This window comes from Stomoxys calcitrans, chromosome 5, assembly GCF_963082655.1.
Source record: "Stomoxys calcitrans chromosome 5, idStoCalc2.1, whole genome shotgun sequence".
Lineage (NCBI taxonomy): Eukaryota > Metazoa > Arthropoda > Insecta > Diptera > Muscidae > Stomoxys > Stomoxys calcitrans.
The window spans coordinates 14887933-14914052 of record NC_081556.1 but is presented as its reverse complement, the minus strand read 5'-3'; the positions used below and the strand labels follow the sequence as shown (position 1 = coordinate 14914052).

The 26120-nt window shown below is 33.9% G+C and overlaps 1 protein-coding gene across 6 annotated transcripts in view; it reads left to right on the top strand.

The window, feature by feature from the left end:
* The window catches only part of LOC106080713 (protein enabled), an 80973-nt gene extending 61099 nt beyond the window's left edge, over positions 1–19874 (top strand). For 3 of the 6 annotated variants that reach the window (XM_059369033.1, XM_059369031.1, XM_059369027.1), the window contains exons 2-9: positions 4147–4468; positions 7066–7298; positions 12831–13152; positions 14197–14964; positions 15034–15213; positions 15283–15477; positions 19341–19461; positions 19550–19874. In XM_059369033.1, the coding sequence (XP_059225016.1) occupies positions 4147–4468; positions 7066–7298; positions 12831–13152; positions 14197–14964; positions 15034–15213; positions 15283–15477; positions 19341–19461; positions 19550–19578 (2170 nt within the window). In that variant the 3' untranslated portion in view covers positions 19579–19874. The remainder of the gene's footprint in view (positions 1–4146; positions 4469–7065; positions 7299–12830; positions 13153–14196; positions 14965–15033; positions 15214–15282; positions 15478–19340; positions 19462–19549) is intronic. The other 3 variants (XM_059369028.1, XM_059369030.1, XM_059369029.1) reach the window with 3 other exon arrangements.
* The last annotated feature ends 6246 nt before the right edge of the window (positions 19875–26120 follow it).

Sequence of the window (26120 nt, the reverse complement as noted above, 5' to 3'; positions counted from 1 at the left end):
ACACGACACGGCCATGTTTTGTTCTTTGTGACTGTGAGAGTGCAAAAAAATTTCGTACGAATCACATTACCTATCTGCGAGATCTGGTATTTTTGAAAATTATGGGGGTAATGAGAAGTGCTTTTTAGGGGAGACACTTCGACTCAAATATGCATATCAAATTCGTGCTCCACTCCTAAATTTCTTTAATTTGAGCCCGATATTTCCATGGTCGGTAAATATGAATCGTTTGGAGGGTGTTTTGGTGCTGGGGCGGCCACCGGCACTTTGCCCTAGCAAATTCATCCTTTACTCCCAAATACCTTTGATTTGAGCTCCATATTCGGAAAAGAAGTTCAGTTTAGGGGGGCTTTAGCGCGTACCTCCAAACATTTGGTTCCAAAATTAGATATCAAATTCGTTTTCTACTCTCCAATACCTTTCATTTGAGTTCCATATTGTCATAATGGGTCAATTAAACTATTTGACGTATTTTTTGAAAGAAAAGCGCCACCTAAACTTCATATCTACTCCCAAATATCTTTCTTTTGAATCCCATGTAGCCATGGTCGGGTGATATGGTCATTTGGAGGTGGGGTGACCTCCCATAACTTGTACCTAATTTTTATGCTATATTTGTAATCTACTGCCGAATACTTTTCATTTGAGTCTCATATTGGCATGAACGTCGAATATATCTGTTAAGATGAGTTTTGGGATTGGGTCGGCACGCTGGGTACTCGATTTCTAGTTTCAAATACCTTTCGTTTGATATCCATAATGTGCCTATCAGTCCATTTTTGGTTTTGGGTAGCATTTTTGAGGTAAGGAGGTGGGTCCGCCACCATCCGATATCTAAAAATTATGTAACCTATGTTTCCTTCCACAAAAACCTTCATAATCTGGGAAATTTTAAGAATATCGCTTCAGCCGTTTTTTATTCTGCGGAACAAACCGAGTCTCATATAGTTATGATGGGTCGTTTTTGGAGTTGGGGTGACCCCTACACTTTGAACTGATTTTGTATGCTAGATTGACATGAACATCCAATATGTCTGTTTGGGAGAGTTTTGTGGTTTGGGCGGCCCGATGGGTATTAAGACTCAAATTTTAATACCGTTTTCGTATTCTACTCTCCAATACCTTTCATTTGACACCCATATTGTTCCGATCGGTCCACTTTTGATTTCGGGTGGTGTATTTGGTATAAGGGGGAGGGTCCGGCTCCCTTCCGATATCAAAAGTATATATAGCCTATGTTTCCTTTCAGACCAATCTACACAATCTGTGAAAATTTCAGGAAAATCGGTTCAGCAGTTTTTGATTCTACGGAACAAAGCGAGTCTCATATAGTCATGAAGGGTCATAGGCCCATTTGGGTCATTTTTGGGGAGTGGGGTAACCCCCTACACTTCGAACTGATGTTGTATGCAAGGTTCGTAATCTACTCTCGAATACCTTACATTTGAGCCCCATATTGACATTGGAGGCCACCGTAGCGCAGAGGTTACCCTGTCCGTCTATAACGCATAACGCCTGGGTTTGAATCCTGGCGAGACCATCAGAAAACATTTTCAGCGGTGGTTTTCCTCTCCTAATGCTGGCAAAATCTGCGAGGTACTATCCCAAGTACAACTTCTCTTTAAAGAGGTGTCGCACTGCGGATATAAAAAGAAGGTCCCTTATCTTAAACTTCAATCGGACTGCACTCATTGATATGTGAGAAGTTCGTCCCTGTTCCTCAGTGGAATGTTCATGGGCAAAATTTCCAATTTTACCGACTGTTTCGCGTTAGTCGCCCACTCCCTTAACTCGGACTGCGTCGACCCGAAAGGCTTCGGATTAATCAAATTTATTGACGGCAGTCCTCTGGCCTTCACCGCCAAATCGTCTGCCCTTTCATTCCCCCTTACTCCGCTATGGTCCGGCACCCAAACGATGAGGATTTTGCTATCCTCAGAGAAGGATGGCAACACTGCAAGACTGTTCGTGACCTTACCGTCCTGGTTGTTTTTGCCCTTATGGCAATTTCACTGTCGGTAAAGATGTTCATACTCATCGTCCACGCGTTAGCACCACACCACTTCACGCATTCCGTGATCAGCCTGATCTCCGCCTGCAGGACCGTATTATGGTCAGGCAGTCTAAAACAGATCGCAGTCCCTGCGTTCTCAATGTAAACCCACAGGCCCACTCTGTCCTCTAGCTTTGATCCATCCATGTAACATGATCTTGCAGATGGCAATACTAGGTTTCCGTCAATCCAAGACTGTGCCGATGGCAGCAGTGTCTCGCACTCGACTTCAACGTTCATCTCAGGTATCCGATCGGAAACCTCTTTCCTTCCTTCCAGGTTTCCTATCGTCGCCTAGATTAAATCGCTGCTACCCTCGCCTTAAGTCTCATAGCCACAGTGGCTACCTCACACTTAATCTGTATGTCAATGGATCGAATATCTAGAATAGTCTCCAGTGCCCCAGTGGGCGTGGTCCTTATCGCTCCGCCTATGCCAGGACAACATGTTCTGTGAACCTGTTGTATGGTCCTTATGTTGCACTATTTCTCCAAAGCAGTCCACCAAACTACTGAGGCCTAAGTAAGTATTGGTCTAATCACGTTCCTCTAGAGCCAGTGGACTATCCTCGGATTCAGGCCCCATTTCGAGCCTACGCCCGATCTACATAATGCCTAAAATCTGTGAGCCGTTTCAGTACGCTCATGAATGTGACACTTCCAATGCAGTTTCCTGTCCAAGATCACACCTTGGACGATGACCTTGTCCGATATGGAACTCGTCTTATTGAGGAAACGTGGTGCGTTAAATTGGCCTACCTTTGTCTTCCTCGTGAACAGACGTATTTCAGTCTTCTCTGGGTTAACATTGAGACCTCTGGGTCTAGCCCAGTCATATGTCATATGCAAGATCCTTTCAGCCCTTCTGCATAGCTCGTTCGGATACTTACCCCTTAGAAGTATTATAACATGAAATCCCTACTCAGTCAGCATCCGTAATAGGTCACCCATAGGAGTGGCGATAAAATGCCCCCTGTGGCGTGCCTTGTGCCACTTTCTCCCACATATTTATGCCATGGGACACACAATTTATCCACCTATTCCTTAGCATATGGTTTAACCAGTCTCTAAGGACGAAAATTTTTTACAAAATATTATTTCTATAGAAAAAATTATTGGGTTGCCCAAAAAGTAATTGCGGATTTTTTAAAAGAAAGTAAATGCATTTTTAATAAAACTTAGAATGAACTTTAATCAAATATACTTTTTTACACTTTTTTTCTAAAGCAAGCTAAAAGTAACAGCTGATAACTGACAGTAGAAAGAATGCAATTACAGAGTCACAAGCTGTGAAAAAAATTGTCAACGCCGACTATATGAAAAATCCGCAATTACTTTTTGGGCAACCCAATATCACATTTACATATTCCTGTACCTGTTACCAAATGACTTTTAATACTCCAAACATCATATTGGATAACTTAAAATTTGTATATCATGTTTGTATTCCCTGCTAAAAATTAAAAACTCCTTTAATATGATATTAGAGCGCAATTACTTTATATCTTTATAACCAGATATGCCTCCACAATGTAATTTATCTATGTAATAAATTATTACCAATTATCTCAATTTTCTTTATGGAGTATTCAAAAAACCCTCTGAAAAAAAACTATTACCATTCATCATGCCATCATAAACAGTCACTGGTTTTTTTGTGTAAGCGCCAACTATTAAGTGAGAAATTAAATTGTCTTAATGCTTTGTAATTTGTTATATACGAAAAAAAATTACCCATCAAAAACGAAGCTTTGTAATTGCAGGCAATTTTCTTAGTTTGAATTTTCCTTTTTTTATCAGAGTGAAAAAAACGCACTAAATATTTAATGGGGGCTTTGTGGTGGTGTGGCGTTTGTTTCATTAACAGACCTCAACAGCTGGCCAATCAAGCAAAAACGACTTTTGTTAAGTTAGTCATTAATTAATGTAAACTTTTAAGCCAAATGACTTTATTTCAAGCGTTTATGCACAATAGAGAGAACAATGAACTGATAATTAATTTGCTGTTTTGTTTTTCTATGTAAACTATTTTTATCATGCGCTTTGATTCCATTTTGTTTTAAGCCAGTGCTACTGTTTTTGTATCTTTTTTAGTGAACAAAGTATTATCGGAGCACGAGCCTCCGTCATGGTTTACGATGATAACCAAAAGAAATGGGTGCCTTCGGGGACCTCGTCTGGCCTCAGCAAGGTCCAAATCTATCATCATCAACAGAATAACACATTTCGTGTGGTGGGACGTAAGCTACAAGATCATGAGGTTGTCATCAATTGTTCCATCTTAAAAGGACTGAAATACAATCAAGCCACTGCCACTTTTCATCAATGGCGCGATTCCAAATATGTCTATGGTCTCAATTTCTCAAGTCAAAATGATGCTGAAGCCTTTGCTAGGGCCATGATGCATGCATTGGAGGTGAGTACTCTACCAAAAAAAAACTTTTAAAATCAGATCTTCAATGAATTTTACTGTGCATCCAAATTTCAATGAAATTTCTTCTAAAAAACAAAGTTTTTTGTTTTAGTAAAAAAAAATTCTTAATTTTACTTAAATATTTTCTTATTTTTAGTTAAAGTTCTCTACCTTTTAGTAAAAATTTCTTAAATTTTAGTTAAAGTTCTCAAAATTTTAGTTAAATTCTCAAAATTTGAATTAAAATTGTCTAAATTTTAATAATCTAGGAATCATTTACATAATTTTGTATTTCTTTTTATTTTTTCATCTTTTTTTCTCAAAGATAAACTTTTTTTCTCAAACATAAACTTTTTTTGCTCTAGTAAAAAAAAAAAATAATTTTATTTACATGTTCTCTTGATTTTGGTTCAAATTTTTTTCTATTTTTAGTTAAATTTTCAATCTAGCTAAAATTCTATAAATTTATGTTAAAATTCTCTAAATTTTAGTTAAAATTCTCTAAATTTTAATATTCTAGGCATCGTTTACATAATTTTGTATTTTTTTGTATTTTTCCATCTAAAATTTTGTTTTATTTACACTTTTTGTCTAATTTTTAGTTGATTTTTTTTTTATTTTTAGTTAAAATTCTCTAAATTTTAGTTAAAATTCTCTAAATTTTAGTTTAAATTCTCTATCAAGGAATTATTTATATATTGGTTTGCCCAAAAAGTAATTGCGGATTTCTCATATAGTCGGCGTTGACAAATTTTTTCACAGCTTGTGACTCTGAAATTGCATTCTTTCTTCTGTCAGTTATCAGCTATTACTTTTAGTTTGCTTTAGAAAAAAAGTGTAAAAAAAGTACATTTGATTTAAGTTCATTCTAAGTTTTATTAAAAATGCATTTAGTTTCTTTTAAAAAAACCGCAATTACTTTTTGGGCAACCCAATAATTTTGTATTTCTTTTTATTTTTCCATCTTTTTTTCCGAAGAAAAACTTTTTTTGCTTAAAAAAAAAAATTAATTTTATTTACACTTATTGTCTAATTGTTAGTTACATAATTTCTTATTTTTAGTTATAATTCTCAAAATTTTAGTTAAAATTCTCAAAATTTTAGTTAAAATTCTCTAAATTTTAGTTCAATTTCTCTATCAAGGAATCATTTATATAATTTTGTATTTTTTTTATTTTTCCATCCTTTTTTTTCGAAGATAAACTTTTTTTGCTTTAGTAAAAAAACATTTTTTTTTTTTGTCTAATTTTTAGTTAAACTTTTTCTTATTATTAGTTAATATTCTCTTAAATTTTAGTTAAAATTCTCAAAATTTTAGTTAAAATTCTCTATCAAGGAATTATTTATATAATTTTGTATTTTTTTTTTTTATTTTTCCATCTTTTTTTTCGAAGATAAACTTTTTTAGTTAAATTTTTTCTTATTTTTAGTTAAAATTCTCATAAATTTTAGTTAAAATTCTTCAAATTTTAGTTAAAATTTTTAAGATTTTTGTAAAATTCTCTAAATTTTAGTTAAAATTCCCATAGTTTTTAATAAAGTTCTCTAAATTTTAGTTAAAACTCTCTAAATAGTAGTAAAAATTCTCTAAATTTTAATATTCTAGGAATCATTTATATAATTTTGTATTTCTTTTTATTTTCCCATCTTTTTTTCTCAAAGATAAACTTTTTGTTTTGTTTTAGTAAAAAAAAATTATTTCATTAACATTTTCTCTTAATTTTAGTTCAATTGTTTCTTATTTTCAGTTAAAATCTCTAAATTTTAGTTAGAATTCTAAAAATTTTAGTTAAAATTCTCTAAATTTTAGTTAAAGTTCTCTTAATTTTAGCTAAATTTCGCTAAATTTTAGATAAAATTCTCTTAATTTAAGTTAAAATATTCTAGGAATTATTTATGTAATTTTGTATTTGTTTTTATTTTTCCATCTTTTTTTCTCAAAGTTAAACTTTTTTTGTTTTAGAAAAAAATATTTCATTAACATTTTCTCTTAATTTTAGTTAAATTTTTTTTATTTTTATTTAAAATGTCTCTAAATTTTTGGTAAAATTCTCTACATTTTAGTTAAAATTCTTTAAATTTTAGTTTAAATTCCCTAAATGTTAGTTAAAGTTTTCTAAATTTTAGTTAAAATTCTCTAAATTTTAATATTTTAGGAGTGATTTATACAATTTTGTATTTTTTTTTGTTTTATGGAAAAAAAATTAATTTTATTTACATTTTCTCTTAATTTTAGTTAAAGTTCTCTATGTTTTAGTTTAAATTCTCTAAATTTTAGTTAAAAGTTCTTTAAATTTGTTCTTAAATTTTTCTAAATTTTAATTTAAAATTCCTCTAAATTTTTCTAAAATTCTCTAAATTTTGGTTAAAAATTCTCTAAATTTTAGTCAACATTCTCTAAAATTTTAGTTAAAATTCCCTAAATTTTAGTTAAAATTCCCTAAAATTATGTTAAAATTCCCTAAATTGTAGTTAAAATTCTACTTTCTACATTTTAGTAAAAATTCTCTAAATTTTTATTACGATTCTCTAAGTTTTAATATTCTACCAATCATTTACATAATTTTGTATTTCTTTTTATTTTTCCTTCCTTTTAACAGGTTCTTAGTGGTCGTGTTGCTAACAATCCTGGCCAACCCACAAATGGCAATGGTTATGAAGAGGATATGGGCTATCGCACTATGACCAGTGAAGATGCTGCCATACTACGGCAACAACAACAGATAACCGGTCAGGTAACACCATCGGCTCAGACACCCACTTCTCAAACAAATCAAAATAATATACCACAAAGCCCACCGACACCACAGCAGGGTCATCATCGTACCAGCAGGTTAGTCAATCCTTTCAAGGCACTTGTGTGTTTCTATGTTCTAAAGAACGAAAATAGTGCAATAAATGTTAGAAGTATGTATGAGTATTTGCTGTAGTGTCTCTCCACTCCCGCTACACAAACGGGTGGTGGATAAACTCTTTGAATTATAGTTTAAATAATAACTGCTCGTGACTATCTTTACTCACATAGTATGTATTTCTTGTCTTCTCCATTTTTGTTTGTTTCTTGTTTCTTATTTTCGAAAAAAAAAACTTTTATTTTATTTAAAATTCGGTAATGTGTGTGTTGTGTGTGTCCTTTTTTGTTTATATAACTCTTGTGTGTCGTTTCGCAACATATCAAACGACATCAAACATCAAAATCACCAATCAACCAATCAATCAACCATTCGACAACGTATCAACTTTTCTACGTATCGACTTGTAACTTTGGATCACCGCTACCATGAATCTTAAACTTAACATCATCATTTATGTGATAACCTACTACTGATTTCTCTCACTGTCTTGTAATGTTGGAAACACCATCATCGTAACTCTGTATCACCTCTACAAAAAAAAAAAACAACACACAATAATCATCATCAAAAACTGCAAATGCTTGCTTGTATTGTTTTAACAACATGCCACAACACAATTACCTACACCTAACATTTGTAATTTCTTCACTTTTCATGAACACATTGGAATGGATAACTTTTTACTAATCGAAATTTTATGAACTGATAATGCCATGTTATTTCCTCTTCCCTGCTAAAATGCTGATTATCAAATATTTGGCTTTTGTCCGACGGATTTTTCATTTCTTGTTTATTTACATTTCCAATTTATACGTTTTATCCGCGTTACTCCTTCTCCACCATATCCTTCCTCAACTTTTTTTTTATACTAATACTCCATGGGGATCCCGTCCAAATTATTATCAAAATGTCTTTTCCGAAAATATTATTTAATTTTTTTCTAAAAATTACATCTTATCAAAACTTATCCAAAATTTTTGTCCAAATTTAATTCATTGTTTATCATTTTATTTCCTTTGTTGGTGTTTTTATTTTTTGTGGTTTTATTTTATGTGGTTTCTATTTTTAATTATTTTTTACTTAACTTTTGTATATTTGGTTTTTGATTTTTATTTTCTTTTATTTCAATAACTTTTGTATGTTTTTAATTTTATGTTTTTTTTACTTTATTCCAATAATTTTGTTAATTTTTTCTATTCAATATATTTTATTTTATTTTGCTATATTTTATCATTATTTTATTTTATTTTGTTTAACTTTATTGTGTTTTTAATTATTTTAATTTTTTATATTATTTAATTTTATTTTTGCTTTTTATCCAAACACTTTTTTAAACTTTTTGTCTGAAATTTTATCCAAAAATATTATCTTTATCGTCCATATTTTTTTTTTGTGAATTTCATTATATTTTTTTATATATCCAAAACACTTATCAAAAATGCTTTTAAAAACTACCCACAAATTTTATTTTGTTTTATTTTATCACAAAATGTTTACACATTTTATCCAAACATCGTGTGAAATTTTTACCCAAAATTTTATCTGATATTTTATTCAAAATCTAAAATCCCAATTCTTCTTTTATATTTCATTTAATTACATTTATATTTAAATTTCTTATCTATGATTTCCTTGTCCCATTTTTCCAACAATTTGATACAAATATTATTATCTTATGTTATTAAAAAAATTTGGCCGATATTTTGTCAAAAATGTTATTCTAAAAATTTTGTGGATAAATTTAATTTCTTTCATTTTATCCAAATTTTTATTCATTTTGTCTAAACAACAATATTTTGATTCGAAATTTTTCAAAAATTTTGTCTTAACATTATAACAATATTTTTTTCTTGTTTATATTTCATCTATAAATTGTATCCAAAATATTTTTTAAATTTTTATTATTTAAATTTTATTTTATCCAAATATTTAATCCAAAATTTTTATCTACAACTGTTATCCAAAAACTACCTGAAATTTTTATTATATTCAAAAATATAAAAAATTTTCTCTGTTATGTTTTTAATTTTAACTTATTTCTTAAATGTTTATTCAACCGATTTTCAAAAAAAATTTCGTTCATAATACCCAAATTTTTTATAAAATTTCATTATTTCTTCGTTTTGAATTATTATTGATAATTATATTCACATTTTTTTATAAAAACATTTTTTATGAGAACGTTTTTATAAAAACCTTCTTTTCTTAATTTCACCAAAAATTTTACTAAAATTTAATTTAATTTACTTGTAATCATTTTCTCCATTGATTGTTATTTTCAAATAATTTCTATGAAATTATTAAAAAAATTTAATAAAATGGTTATATTAATGTTGATAAAACATTTTTATCCAAAAATTTTATCAACATTTTATTCAAAATTTTTCAATCCAACATGGTTAACCAAATTTTTGTCCAAAAAAAATTGTATCCATAATTTCTACCCAATTTTATGCAAAATTTTATATTTTAATCTTAAACTTTGATCCAAAAATTTTATTTATTTATTTTTATTATTATGATATATATTTATTATTATTATGATATATTTTTATTATTTTTAACCAAACTTCCCAAAATTTCCATTCAAAATTTTTGTTCCAAAATTCTTTCAACATTTTACCCAAAATTCCTATCCAAAATTTGTACCCGAAAACTTGCATCTACTATTATTTTATCGCAAAATTTCCTTCACACTTGTATACAATATTTTTATCCAAAATTTCCATTAAAAATGTGTATCCAATATTTTTTTTCAAAAATTTTTATCCATAATTTTTATCCAAAATTTCTACTCAAAATTTTTATCCGTAAAAAATTTAACTGTTAAAATTTCATCAACATTTTATCCAAAACCTTTATCTACCGATCTTATCCGATCATATCCTTCAAACTTGTTTCCAATAATTTTATTCAAAATTTCTTTCCAACTTGTATCCAATATTTTCATCCAAAATTTCTTTCCAAAAATTTGTTCCAAAAATTTTATCCAAAACTTTTATCTACAAATCTTATTTGAAAATTCCCTCCAAACTTGTATCCAAATTTTTTATCCAAAATTTTTATTCGAAAAAAATTTAACTGTTAAAATGTATCAACATTTTATCAAAAACTTATCTCCCAATCTTATCGGAAAATTTCCTCTAAACTTGTATCCAAAATGTTTATCCAAAAAAAATTTAACTGTTAAAAATGTATCAACATTTTATCCAATACCTTTATCCACCGATCTTATCCGAAAATTCCCTCCAAACTTGATCCAAAATTTTTTTCCAAAATTAATTTTCAAAAATTTTATCCGAAAATTCTATCAACATTGTCCAAAACTTTTATCCTCCAATCTTATTCGAAATTTGTTGCAAACTTTTATCAAAAATTTTTATCCAAAATTTCTATCCAAAATTTTTATTTTATCAAAAACTTTTATCTACCAATCTTATCCGAAAATTTCCTCCAAAATTGTATCCTATATATTTATCCAAAATTTTTATTCAAAAATTTTATCCAAAATTTTTATACAACATTTTTATCCGAAATGTTAATCCAAAATTTCTTCCAAACTTGTATCCAATCCTTTTTTCCAAAATTTCGTTGAAAAATGTATCAATATTTTACCCAAAACTTTTATCTCCCAATCTTACCCGAAAATGTTTATCCAAAATTTTTATCCAAAATTTGTATCCGAAAAAAATTAAACTGATAAAATTCTATCAACATCAACCTTTAACTACCAATCTTATCCGAAAAATTTCTCCAATCTTGTATCCAATAATTTTATTCAAAATTTTATCAAAAATTTATCCGAAAATTTGATCAATAAATTATCTAAAACTTTTATCTACAAATCTTATCCAAAAATGTCCTCCAAACTTGTTTCCAAAATTTTTATTCGTAATTTTTATCCAAAATTTCTATCCATAATTTGCATTCCAATAAAATGTTACTGTTAAATTTTTGTCAACATTTTATTAAAAACTTTTATCTCCCAATCTTATCCGAAAAATTCCTCCAAATTTGTATCCAAAATGTTTATCAAAAAAAAATATAACTGTTAAAATTGTATCGAAAATGTCCATCAACTGGTATCCATTATTTTTATCCAATATTTTTATCACAAAATTTGTGTCCAAAATTTTTATCCCTAAATTTTTTTTCCAAAATTTTTATCCAAAATTTTTTTCCAAAATTTTTATCCCAAAATTTTTTTCCAAAATTTTTATCCAAAATTTGTATACGAAATTTTTATCCAAAATTTGTGTCTAAAATTTTTGTCCGAAAAATTATCTAACAATTTTATCCGAAAATTTTATCCAAAATTATGATTGAAAAATTCTATCCCAAAAAAATTTGTCTTCCTATCTTATCCAAAATTTTTACCAACATTTTATAATTTCCGCTAAAATTGTATTCAATATTTTAATCCCAAATTTTTATCAATATATTATCAACAACTTCTATCCAAAAAATTCTTTTATTCAAAATTTTTATCCAAAAATTGTATCAACATCTTATCCAACACTTTTATCTACCAATCTTATCCGAAAATTTTATCTAATTTTTTTCTATAAATCTATTTCAAATATATTTTTTCTTTCTTTAATCCAAAATTTTTTTTTATCTAAAAATGTTTTTTATATTTTATTTTTTGAAAATATTTTGCTTTATATATTTTTAAAATTTTTGTTTTAAATTTAATGTGAAAAATTGTATCTACAATTTGAATCGAAATTATGTCCCCAAAAACAAAAAAAAAAATTAATAATTTTTTATGTATTAATACATTAATGTTTTTATTTATTTATTGTTAATTTTTATATACTCATTTATTCATGTTTTATGTATTTATTTATTTTTTTAATATTAATTTACTATATATTAATTTATTGATACATTTATTTATTCTGAAAATTATCCAAAAAATTGTATCTACATTTTGAATTGAAATTTTTATCCACATAAAAAATTAATTATTTATATTTTTTATTTACTTATTGTTACTTTATATTTGTTTTTTTATTCATTCATTGATTTTTTTTATATCGTTTATTTTATATTTATTTTTTATATATCTTTTTTTGTATATATCTTTTATTTCATATTTATTTTCTATTATTTTTAATATACAATATTAACTATTACCTTTTTCCTACTACACAACTTTTTTTCTTTTATCCCTTTATTCCCCAATCTGTAACCCCATTTATTTTTATATCTACTTTTTTCCCCCTCCAATGTTTCCTCTACCGTAAATCCATATTTTGCTATTCTTTTTCCTTTCCATCTTCTCTATTCCTTTTCAAATTACCATTTTTCCCCTCCCATTTTTCATACATGGCAATATTGTTTGAAATTGAAAAAAAAAAATTAACATAACTACTTATCTACAACATCACCATTTCATTTAAAACAACTCACACTCAAACGAAAAAAAAACTTTTCGAAAACACAACCATTTTTGTTTTTTTTATGTTTTTTTGTTGCAATCTTTCAAAATTACTTAAACACTAAAGGAATTCCCTTAGTGCTCCACCAGCACCACAGCCACCACACATGCAACAGCAGCAGCAACAGCAACAACAACATTCAATGTATGGTCATACAACTGGCGGTGGACCGACACAGAACGGCATGCAACAACATCCACAGCCGCCAATGCAGCCACAACAACAACAACAGCAGATACCACCAGGACCGGGTCAACAACAACAGCAGCAGCAATATCATGCTCCAACACAGATGCAACAACCGCCACAGCAGCAGCAACAGCAGCATGGACTCTATGCCACACAACAAATGGTCAATGCTGGCGGTTATCAGCAGCAACCAAATCAGGTTAGTCCACCAATTGTTTCCATAATTTTCCTATTTTTTTGTATAGATTTTTGGTTTTTTGAATATTTATTTGTTCATGTACATTATTTATTTCTTGTTGACTTTTCATTTCATTTGGCCTAAATTTGTTGTTTTTTTTTTTTTTATTTTTCTAAGAGACCTTTGTGATATGGGGTTACCATTTTTTTTGCACATTTTGCCAAACTTTTTGTTTGGTCAGTGGTGGATCTTTAGATTTTTTTTACTTTTGGCAATTTGCTCTCATTTTTGCAGTTTAAGTTTCCACCATTATCCGTAGGCTGATGCCAGTTACTATTCCTATACCACCACTGTTCACATTAACCTTAGCTTTACGATATTCTTATCAAGACCTGCCTGAGAGTGATCATCTTCTCCTGAATGAAGATTATGGTAACCCATCACAAAATTTCCCAAAATTTTTTTCATTAAAACTTTTGGTTCCAAAATGTTTTCTTAATTTTCATTTCCAAAACTTTGTTACTTTTAGTTTTTTTTCCAATTTGTTGCGCCCATCACTGCCGCTATTTGCATGTTGTAGTAGTAGCGAAAATACTTTTTTCAATTGAAATAAGTTTTTGTGGATTTGTCTGTATTATATTTTCTATCATTTGATTTCTTGTTTGTATCTTTTTTGTCTCATTCCATTTCATGCCTGAACGCTTTACAACTTTGTAAAACCACAAACCAAACTACTGCTTGAACCCAACATCTAAAAATATCAAAAAAAAAAAATCCAATTTATACAAAACTATTCCTGCTACTCAACCCACAATACCTACCAACTACCTAACTACCAAACTCAACAATGAAAATGATGTATCCCTGTCCAAAATCTAAAACAAAAAATTGGCCGAAAACCATTCCAATCGTCTTAAACTCCAAACTCCTATAAAATATTTGCCAAATTCAAATTCTTAAACTCAACTCAAATTCATAAACTCAACTCAATTCACCTCGATTCGCAACATTTTACTCCACTCTCACCACACCACCAATAATAAATCCATACAATCAATCACATAGTATCAGCAACCTCACTATGTCTTGTCGAATTCTAATCCAAATCTTAATGTGCATCAATATCCGCAACAGCAGCCAATCGGTGGAATGATACCTCAAGCACCCCAACCTCCCATGCCGCCGCCACATCAGAACGGCGGCGGTCCTCATTATGTGTCTTCGCAGCAACAAATGGGTCCAGGCATACCAAACTCACAGAGCGCCAATGGCATTTATGGCGGTCAGCCACAAATGGGTGGTATACCCATGCCACCGCAACCACCACAGCCACCGGCCATGCCTAATGGTCCGCCAGCGCCACCAAATGCTTATGGTCAAATGAATGGTGGTGGCCAGGTACAGCAGACAGCAGAGAATCCCTATGGTCAGGTGCCCGGGGCACCACCAATGATGCCAGTCAATAGTAATGCTCCCGTTGGCAATGTACCTATGCCACCGCCACTCAATCGCATGAGTAGTACTAGTGGTGGTGGTGGTCCAGGTGGAGCTCCCGTACCCGGGGCGCCAGCTCCCCCACCACCACCGGCATTTGGCGGTGCTCCGCCCATGTATAATGGAAATGTGGGCGGTGGAGCCCCAGTGCCACCACCACCTCAGCCTCCTGCCCCTCCGGCTCCGCCAGCAATGGGGGGTCCGGCAGCACCACCACCACCTCCGCCGCCTCCTGTGGGTGGAGGAGGCGGTGGTGCAGCGGCGAAAAAGGATGATCCTCAAGCAGATCTAATGGGCTCGCTGGCTGCCCAACTGCAGCAGGCCAAATTGAAAAAGAAGGTAAGAAATTTAAATTGTTGCATTGGTTTTTAGAAACTCTTTAATTGCTGTCTTTGTATATTCCTGCAGTCTACCCCAGCAGCCACAGAGAACAGCGGTAGCAGCACACCCAGTGGTGGTAGTGGTAACTATGGAACTATCGGCCGCGGAGGCGGTGGCAGTGGAGGTGGCGGTGGCGGTATGGCTTCCATGATGGATGAAATGGCCAAAACATTAGCAAGGCGACGAGCCCAGGCTGAGAAGAAGGAGGTAAGCCAGCGGGATCAACTCATTATTTTTGTATTAAAATGTGCATGATTTGCATTTCTTTTGTTGCAGCCTGAACCGGAACCAGAAGTTAAACAACGACCTTGGGAAAAATCCAATACTTTACCCCATAAATTGGGTTCATCATCGTCAGCCAATTCCAGCAATTCAAATGCAAACTCACACAATACATCGAATAGTGGCAGTGAATCACCTCGACCCATGCGCAAACGTTTCGGCAGTGCAAGTGAAGAAACGATACTAAAGGTAAGTGGGAGTTGTTTTCTTAAGGAAAAAAGGCTCTGGGCCATAGTAGAGAAGTTGCCCTAGAAGGGGATAACCACTACTGAAAGCATTTGCCGTTGTTCTCGGCGGGATCAGATACCAGCTGATTGGTGGAATTTTTAAAAAATTATTAGAAATAGAGATCCATCCGAGTATTCAAAATTGCTGGGAAAAGCGGGTCACTCCCACCCCAGGGAACCCTTTTCGGAAAGACGGTGTGCAGTCTGTCGACAAGGAAAGACTCCCCTAGCACAACATCCATTCGCGTGCCGCATGTAGCCAGCAGTCGCACCAGTCCCCAGTAGATTCGAAGAACGTCCATAGTGCGGAATGGAGGATAGGTAGAAGTTACACAGTGCCGTAGATATCACACCGCCTTGGCGAACTCTGTGTTTCACTTCACAGTGCTTGGATTTTATATCCCTAAATTGCACAAATGACTGGCGACCACTCAGATAATTCGCGATTCAGCGTTTAAGGCCTGGCTGGAGGGACGTTTTGGTGATGACCTCAACTAGTTTGACATGGCTGACTGTGTCTAAAGCCTTTGTTAGGTTCATGTTCACGAGGACCGTTCTATCAGATGGCCTGGGCTGATCAAAGTCACAGCAAATGTGTGCGGTGATGACTTTCAAAACACTTGTTGTGCCATGCAAGCTTCGAAATCCATGTTGATGCCCGGCGATTGGAAATTCTCCGAGGCTCAAGAGAAATAGTCCTTCAAGCGTCTTAGCTACTGGTAAGGGAAGGGCGATCGCTTTATATGACTCCCTCTTGCTCGAGTCCTTTCCGGTTTCAATAGGGGGATCACTCTGCCCATTTTCCAGACATCGAGTACTATAAGAGTGTTCCAAGGCAGATTGAGGACAGTTGTAAGGTACTGAACTCCAGATAAATCCTATTATTGAGCATCAATGTAGGGATTCCGTAGAATCCCAACGCCTTGGATGACTTGATGCCACAGGTTAGATTCGTAACTTTGTCCACAGTTAATTGTGATGGCTGTCCATTGGCTCAGTGACCACGGATACGACGAATGTCTCTCCTTCTGGCACTATCACTCCCGGGATGTACAATAAATTGACGCTTGAACAACCTGCAGATACTCAATTACGTCGCCAAAAGTGACTGAGGTCATGTTACCCCTTCTACGGGGGTTCGAGAGACAGCAGACCACAGCTTGCCTAAGTTACATTGCTCCAAACGCTTCAGCCAAAAATTCCGCTTATGTTCTTTGTCTACCCTGTTTACCTCCAAATTCAGCTCCTTGATTCTGGAATAAGTGGGGTCCGTACAACGAATCCCATCACGCTCGTCTGCGGATACAACTGCCTGCGCCGGGAAATTGGGTCTCACTTGGGGTATTCGACCGACTGGTATAAAGGGAGCGGCTGCTGCGTTAATGATGTCTCGGGATTACCTCTCGACAACAAGCACATCTGAGGGGGGTGTCAGTTCTCTGAAGCAGTTCTTCTTACCATAGAACGTGGTGCTTATGGTCCGAAGCTTCGTGTCAAAGTTCTTAGGGTCTTTATGGAGTTTCTGTAAAGTTGATCGTTGCCCGTAGAAAACATGGTACGTAAAAGAATACCTTCCGGATACCACAAGCCAGTCGATGAGATTTGTCAGAGTTCATTCATCATATTTGCATGTGGGGGTAGCTATCTTCATCTAGTTCCTAATGGTGAGCAAGCTCGTTCCAGTCCATAGGAACAATCGCCGCGGGAGCGTGATGGCCATTGGTTATTTTAAGGCACCAATAGCTCGCCTTGTTATCGAGCATGATAGGCACTTAATATTGAAACCAGAGCCTTATTATACCCAACACATCGAAATATCCTTTTCCAATCATATAAAGTATATATATTCTTGATCAGCGTAAAAATCTAAGACGATCTAGCCGTGTCCGTCCGTCTGTCTGTTGAAATCACGCTACAGTCTTTAAAAATAGAGATATTGAGCTGAAACTCTGCGAAGATTCTTCTTTTTGTCCATAAGCAGGTTAAGTTCGAGGATGGGCTATATCGGATTATATCTTGATATAGCCCCCATATAGACCGATCCGCCGATTTAGGGTCTTAGGCCCATAAAAGCCACATTTATTATCCGATTTTGCTGAAATTTGGTGCAGTGAGTTGTGTTAGGCCTCGATTTAAGGCTTTGGGCCCATAAAAGGCGCATTTATTATCCGATTTTGCTGAAATTTGGGACAGTGAGTTGTGTTAGGCCCCCTGACATCCTTCTTCAATTTGGCCAAGATCGGTCTAGATTTGGATATAGCTGCCATATAGACCGATCTCTCGATTGAAGTCTTTGGGCCCATAAAAGGCGCATTTATTGTCCAAAAGCGTCTAAATTTGGAACAGTGAGTTGTGTTAAGCCCTTCGACATACTTCTGCAATATGGCACAGATCGGTCTAGATTTGGATATAGCTGCCATATAGACCGATCTCTCGATTTAAGGCTTTGGACCCATTAAAGGCGCATTTATTGTCCGATTTTACCAAAATTTGGGACAGTGAGTTGTATTAGGCTCTTCGACATCCTTGTTCAATTTGGTCCAGATCGCCCTAGATTTGAATATAGCTGTTATATAGACCGATCTCTCGATTTAAGGCTTTGAGCCCATTAAAGGCGCATTTATTGTCCGATTTTACCAAAATTTGGGACAGTGAATTGTGTTAGGCCCTTCGACATCCTTGTTCAATTTGGCCCAGATCTGTCTAGATTTGGATATAGCTGCCATATAGACCGATCTCTCGATTTAAGGTTTTGGGGCCATAAAAGGCGCATATATTGTCCGATTTCGCCGAAATTTGGGACAGTGAGTTATGTTAAGCCCCTCGACATACTTCTGTAATATGGCACAGATCGGTCCAGATTTGAATATAGCTACCATATAGATCTATCACTCGATTTAAGGCTTTGGGCCCATAAAAAGGGCATTTATTATCCGATTTTACCAAAATTTGGGACAGTGAGTTGTGTTAGGCCCTTCGATATCCTTGTTCAATTTGGCCCAGATCGGTCTAGATTTGGATATAGCTGTCATAAGACCGATCTCTCGATTGAAGGTCTTGCGCCCATAAAAGGCGCATTTATTGTCCGATTTTACCAAAATTTGGGACAGTGAGTTGGGTTAAGCTCTTCGAAATTTTTCTGCAACATGGCTTAAAACGGTCCAGATTTGGATATAGCAGCCACATAGCCCGATATCTCTATTTAAAGTTTTTGCCCCATAAACGGCGCATTTATAATCCGATTTCGCCGAAATGTGACACAGTGACTTATGTTAGGCTTTTCGACATCCGTATTGTATATGGTTCGGATCGGTTTATTTTTAGATATAGCTACTAAAAATATCAATATTTTATTATACACAATTGATCAATTTGTACTTATTAGTATTTGTTCCAAATCGGAACATATTTCGATATAGCTGCTCTGGGGCATAAGGTATGCATTTTGCACCGGATTTTGACGAAAGGTGGCTTACATAAATACCCGAGGTGATAGGTATCCAAAGTTCGGCCCGGCCGAACTTAACAGCTTTTTACTTGTTTTTTAATAAAGTGGTGGTGGTGTCGCTTTATGGACCGCCTCTTTAGGCGGGCTCATTTTCTCGTAGAGCATACATAGCAATTATTGTACAAAATGGGTATTTTATTGTATATGCATAGATCGTTATAAACATTTCTTTCGAAATTCATCTAGCAGGTAAACTCACGAAAGCAGTTTATTAAGGGAATAAGCTAGGTTTAGCTTAATGCCTAGCTCCATTTAATAAAAAATTAATTTTTGTAGAAATTTTTTTAATTGTAATTATTTTTAATTTCTTCCAACAGGTCAATGGAGATGGTTTATCTGTGGCGGCATTATCTGGTAGTGATTTGGAACAATTAAAGGCTGAAATTGTTAGAGAAATGAAAACCGAAATACAAAAAGTAAAACAAGAAATTATAGATGGTAAGTGCGAAATCAAGTCATACTTGAATTAATCAGATGACTAATCAAAATTTCGTTCTCTCTCATCTCTCTCTCGCTCACTGTGCAGCTATCAAATCTGAGTTTAACCGAAGATAAAAGAATTATCTTTAGTCAACAAGTAAAATTTGGATCTGATAACTTATTTTTAAATAATTATAATGGAAAAAAACAAAAACAAATATCTAACACATAAGAAAAGCATGTACTGGCTAAACCAATATTTTTTACTTCCCCTGCCTCCCCACAACACAAAAAAAGCGCAAAAGCGGCCACACTCTCCAAAGCAACACCAACATAAAATTGGGAGATATAAAGAACAACATCAGCGGCGTGATTTTATATATAAAACTAAATAAGAAAAAAAAAGAATATAAGAAAAGCAAATAAAAACATTGTGAAATGTTTTTTTTGTAAGGCAATTTATTGAAACACAAAACTCACACACACACACACAAAACATAATTTAAACATACGTATATATATATAGCTATTTATATATATATAGAAATATAAATATATTAAATAAATGATAACAACAGCAACAGCAACAAACATATTATTAATAATCTATGATACATTAAAATAATAATAAAAAATAAATTGATTATTATAATTAATGGAAACGAGAAATTGAACGATTCACATAACATTTCAATATACCAAAATTGCAAAACAAACATAACCCCAAGCCAACAACTGCAACAACAACAAGCAACCAATCAACCAAACAACCTTTGGCCCATAAACCACACCACACCACACTCATATACAAACACCAAAACCACAACTAAATCAAAACCACGCTAAAATCCATTTCCTAATGTGGAAACAAACATTTACTTGTTTTTAAAACCTCAGAAAAAAAAACAAATCATCCACAATGCCCCATTTATCTGTAGAAAACTGAACTGAGCGACAGACAGACACTCTTACACACCCACAAAAAGTCACACTCACACACACACTGCATACATACACACACAAATGTATTTTATTTTTTAATTATATTATATATTTTTTATATGTGTTACAAAAAAAGAGATAATTTACGTTTAATTCTATATTTAATATTATTATATATTGTATTAAAAGAACAAAACAACAAAAACAAACAAACAAGAAACATCAAAAAATATTATTAATAAAGAGAAAAAAAATCTTATAAATTTAGCTAAATCCAAAGGAAAGTTCTTTTGATTGTAAACATTCCCAAAGGGAGCTCAGTAGTAGGTGGAGAGAGACTCTACCATAGAAGATATCAGGAGATATTCTCTCATGTTGTGAATTATGGAATTGAGAGAAAGCTCTCTCTCTCTACTTAAACACTCAGGAGTTGAAAATATAGAAACAATCTAAACTCTAAAAAAGTTAACGAAGCTTTAAAAGCTTTAAAAAAGTTAACGGATTATTGGACCTCAGTCACTTTTAGCAACGAAGAGATGTGTTGGGAATATAAACTTTCTGAGGAGAGCCCTTTGCTAGGACTTTCTAGAAGCAGAGTAATTTGCCGTATTCGTGGTCCCCTAGCCGATAAATAGACATCACAATTTGCCATGAACAAAGTTACAAATGTCATCCACAGCGACAAGTCTCCCACGCGCTGCGCCCAGACGGAATTTCTACACTGATGCTGAAGAACTTGGATGTACAGAGAGTCGAGTACATGCGACCACTAATCAGCCTGTCTCTGAGCATGAGCAATGGGCAGAGTGATCTCGCTACTGAAGCCTAGAAAATAAGGGAGATTTGTTATTTTTGTAGCCAAATTTGTGTGTGGGTATAGCAACCCTCGTCAAGCTCCTAAAGTAAGCAAGCTCATTTCCATCTTTAGGACAGATCGCTGCACGACTGAGAGTCGAGTACATGAAAGTCGAGTCGAGTACAATAAGCGGTATCGAGCGGGTAGTCTCAGTGAGAGGACGGGCGGCACCGACATATACCGAGTGCCTACGATGCTCGATATGACAAGGCGGGTTATTGGCTCCTTTAAATACCCAATGGCCATCCTGATCCCGTGGCAATTGGTCCTTTGGACCGGAAAGAGCATTGCTCACCTAAAGGAGCTTGACGAGGATCTCCACCTCCACATGAAAATGTGGCTACAACGCCAACAACATGAGCACTACACGGGTTGGAACTCCTGAGCTCCGATTTGTGTGGTGATCATCGTCATCACGACAAGCTCAGCTGGGATCTTCCGGGCGCATCTGCAAGTTGCGGATAGTGGAATACTCCTTATATGGTGTGACTTCAGCTAAAGTCGTGGACAATCGATGGTATCGAGTGGAGAATCAATAAGTATTTTTTATTACTTTCACAGACGGCATACCAGTCCCATGTTGTGGATATTTGAACAACGTCCAAAGCTTATTTATTTTTTTTAATTAATTGATTTTCCATAAGGAATTGGTATTTCAACACGCCTAAAACTATGCTTTAATTTTGGACTACATTCGAAAAGCATTAACATTGACAAATTATATACAGTTTGATATTTTGACAACATACATAGAGAAGCGCCACCAACCCCGGCACGGGATTGCCGTGAGCATCACACAGACTGAAACATTAAGGTCCGATCTGTTTGGTGTTCTTTGCTGCCACGAGAAGCTTAGCTGCGAGCTACCGGGCGCGTCCACAGGTTGCGCATAGTGGAATGCATCACACGAAATAGCTGTAACGGCAGTCACGGACAATCAGCGGCTCCGGCTCTTGCACAAATAATGAGTGCCTATGATGTTCTACATGAAAAGGCGACAACCAATGGCCACTTTGTTCCCGCGGCAATCGGTCCTTTGGATCGGAACGAGCTTGCTTATACACGAGCTTGACGAGGATCGCCACTTCCACATGAAGATGTGGCTACAACAACAAATTACAGTTTTTTTGACTGTATTTTCGTAAATAGACAAGCGCCACCAACCAGTCTATGTGCGAAATTCAAATTGTTTAACTATATATAATTTATCATACTTATCTGTTTCATAGATAAATTTTCCTTCCCTTTGTCAGTTTGTCTATGAGTATTGCCATATAAAATAAACCAATGGGACAAAATAAATAAAAACGAATAAAGTTCAGCGGGTCTGCACATTGGATATAACCTAAACATATCTTAGCAGTTTATATACGACTATACCTAATATATACTCAAAAGTTATTTTATGTTAGCCATTTTAGGATAACTATTGTGTCTTTAATGGGCTTAAAAGCTTAAATCGCAACTTCGGTCTTTATTGCAGCTACTACAACAACTACAAGCTTTATTTTTACTCTATGTTATTTTTATTTCCAAAAGAAGTTGTTTTTCATATGTAAACAATCATGATGCTCTCAATCGCATTGACAACTAACTCTTACCACTTTCTACCTCCCACTCTATTTACCACTAGTTGCTTCTCAGTATACGCAGTTTCGTTAAAGTTCTTCAATCGGTCGCATGCAAAAGTAAGCCCTCGTAAAAGTTTTAATTAAAAAGTGATTAAAAGTGAAGAAATCCATCTAAAAATGTTATAATTCAAAAGAAAAGTGAAGTTCAACTTATATAAAGATAGAATTTATTTGAAAAATTCTTGGAAATTGATTGAAATACGTAAAATAAGTTTGCCAAAAAATGAAAAAAAATATATGTTGGGCTGCGGGTTTCGCGTTTGTGTTTTGCCGTGTGTGTGTGTGTGTATGCATTGACCATGTGGTTGCTTTTTGTTCATAGAGCGATAGAGGGGAGTGAAAGAGTAAGTGAAAATGTCTGATTCTCAGTTTTGTTATCCAAGTCACAGAAGGTATGAAGCTTCGCTTAGTTTTAGTACTTTATCAAAGCAAAATATTAGGAGATTAAATTATCCCCCCCCCCCCATGGTCTAAGCAAAAATGGTGGAAATAAAGCAGTATACGAAATTAAAATCATTAAAAATCCTCCCATTATAATCTTCATCAAACAACAAGCGATTGCAGTTGTCATTTTACAGGTAAGTTTATATAAATGAAGCCGCTATTTAAGTGAGATGTTTGGAGTGATCAATAAAACGATTTTTTTTAATATCCAGTTTTTTTAAATAAATTTTTTATAAAACCTATTAGGGTGGTGATCAATAAAACGATTTTTTTAAATATCCAGTTTTTTTAAAATAATTGTTTTTATAAAACCTGTTCAAACGTTTATTTTTTGTGTTATATATAAAAGCGTAGAGGTTAACATGTCCGCCTAGGCATTGGGTTCGAATCCTGGCAAGAACATTAGACAAAACTTTCAGAAGTGGTTATCGCCTCCTGATGCTGGGTACATTTGTGAGGTACTTAGCCATGTAAAAACTTCTCCTCAAAGAAGTGTCGCACTCGGTTATAAAGAGGGGCCCCTTATCATTGAGCTTAAACTTGAATCGGACAGCACCCATTGATATGTAAGAAGTTTGCCCCTGTTCCTTAATGGAATGTCCATGGGCAAATTTGCTTTTTGTATATCTATAAGTGCGAGGTCAAAGTGTTGACATTTGTTTGTTTGTTAGTTTGTATCTTACCTATAGACTCGAAAGCGGCTGAACCATTTTTCCTGATCACAAAATTGATAGTTTAGCTCCCCTATGAAAATAGGGTACTTAATTTTTTACCCACCACCATCGAATGGGGGTATACTAATCTAGTCATTCCGTTTGAAACACCTTGAAATATTCGTCTAAGACCCCATAAGGTATATACATATATTCTTAATCGTTTCGACGTTCTGTGTCGATCTGGCCATGTTCATCTGTCGAAATCACGATAGCGGTCGAACGCGTAAGCTAGACGCTTGAAATTTTGCACAAATACTTAATATTGATTTTAGGGCGCCCCGGTAGCCGAGTTGGTAGCGTGCTTAGATTACCAGCGCAGAGGTCGTTGGTTCGATTCCCGCCAGAAGCCTTGGTCTGTCGCTACTGTGGTATCACAATGGACTTAAAATTGTCTAAGTGAGTCTGTAGAGGACTGCCACTCTTACCTAACCTAACGTAACCTAATATTGATATAGGTCGTTGGGGATGCAAATGGGTCATATCGGTTCAAATTTAGATATAGGTCCCATATAAAACGATCTCCCGATTTGACTTCTTGAGCCCTTACATGTAGCATGTAGGGTTATGTTACAACTTCCAACAACTGTTCCAAACTAGTCTATAACCTGATATAGATATCATGTAAATCGGTCTCTCGAACCTTTAATTTTTGCTGGTTTGATAAAAGTTTGGTATGTAGAATAAAATTGTGCCCTTTAACTAAATTTATTTTGTATAAATTTATGGCAGAATCCATGGTGGGGATTCCCAAGATTCCCCCCGGCCGAATTTAGCACGCTTTTACTTGTTAATATGTATGTTAGGGGTTGGCCGTCCTTCGGCCTTTATCACAATTTAAAAAAAAAATGTACATCTCGATGATAGGTCGATTAAAACAAATGTTTACAAGTAAAAGAATTAAAAATGAGCATAGAAAGAACAGATGAATTTAATTTCTCTCAAATGTGAAGCTTATAAAAAGATGTCGCTTAAGGGATCAAAAGAACTCACTGTTCTAAATTTCGTCGCTGTTAGGCGTATAATACGACTTTTATATTCGCTGTTTTAAAATTCAGCAAAAATGGTTAATAAGTGCGTCTTTTATGGGTCCCCAGACTCTTAATCGAAAGAAGGATCTATATGGCAGCTATATGGTCCAATTTGGCTTGTGGAAGAACTTAAGCTGCGTATAAAGGAAACTGTGTAAAATTTCAGGTCAAACTCTTAGTTTTAAAGGATGTAGCGTGATTACAATTAAATGATGACCAGATAACTAAAGGACGTACATCGCTAAATCGTCTAAGAATTTTACCATGATCAAGAAGCCGGGTATAAAAAACATGGCATATAAAGCTTTTGGATCTTTAAGGAAGAAGGATTATCAAACAATTCCGAATTCTATTTTTTCAAACAAACTAAACACTCATTATAGTCTGACAACAACAACAAGCTTATTTTTTACTCTTTAAATAACCCAAAAGAAGTTTGCTTTTATATGCATTGCATTGCATTGACAACATACACTTACACTTTCCTTCCCCCACTCCATTTACCACTAGTTGCTGCTCAGTATACTCAGTTTCGTTAAAGTTCTTCAATCGGTCGCATGCTAAAGTAAGCGCTCCTAATAGTTTTAATAAAAAAGTGATTAAAAGTGAAGAAACCCATCTAAAAGTGTAATAAATCAAAAGAAAAGTGAAGTGTAACTTATATAATAATAAAATTTATTCAAAAAGCCTTCCAGAATGTATTGAAATGTGCAAAAAAAGTTAGCCAAAAGAAATAAAAAAAATATGTTGGGCTGCGGTTTTCGCGTTCCGTGTGTGTTTATGTGTGTGTGCATGCATTCGCCATGTGGTTGTGTTTTGTTCACAGAGAGAGGGAGAGCGAAAGAGTTAGTGAAAATGTCTTATTCTCTGTTTTGACAAGTGTTGTGTTATTTACCAAAGGCACGGAAGGTATGAAGCTTCGCTTAGTTTTACGTCTTACTAAAAAAAAAAATAATGGAGATTCAATTATCCCATGGTCTAAGCAAAAAGTGCTGTAAATTAAGCAATATACGGAATAATCATCAATCAACATTCAATTGCAGTTGACATTTTATAGGTA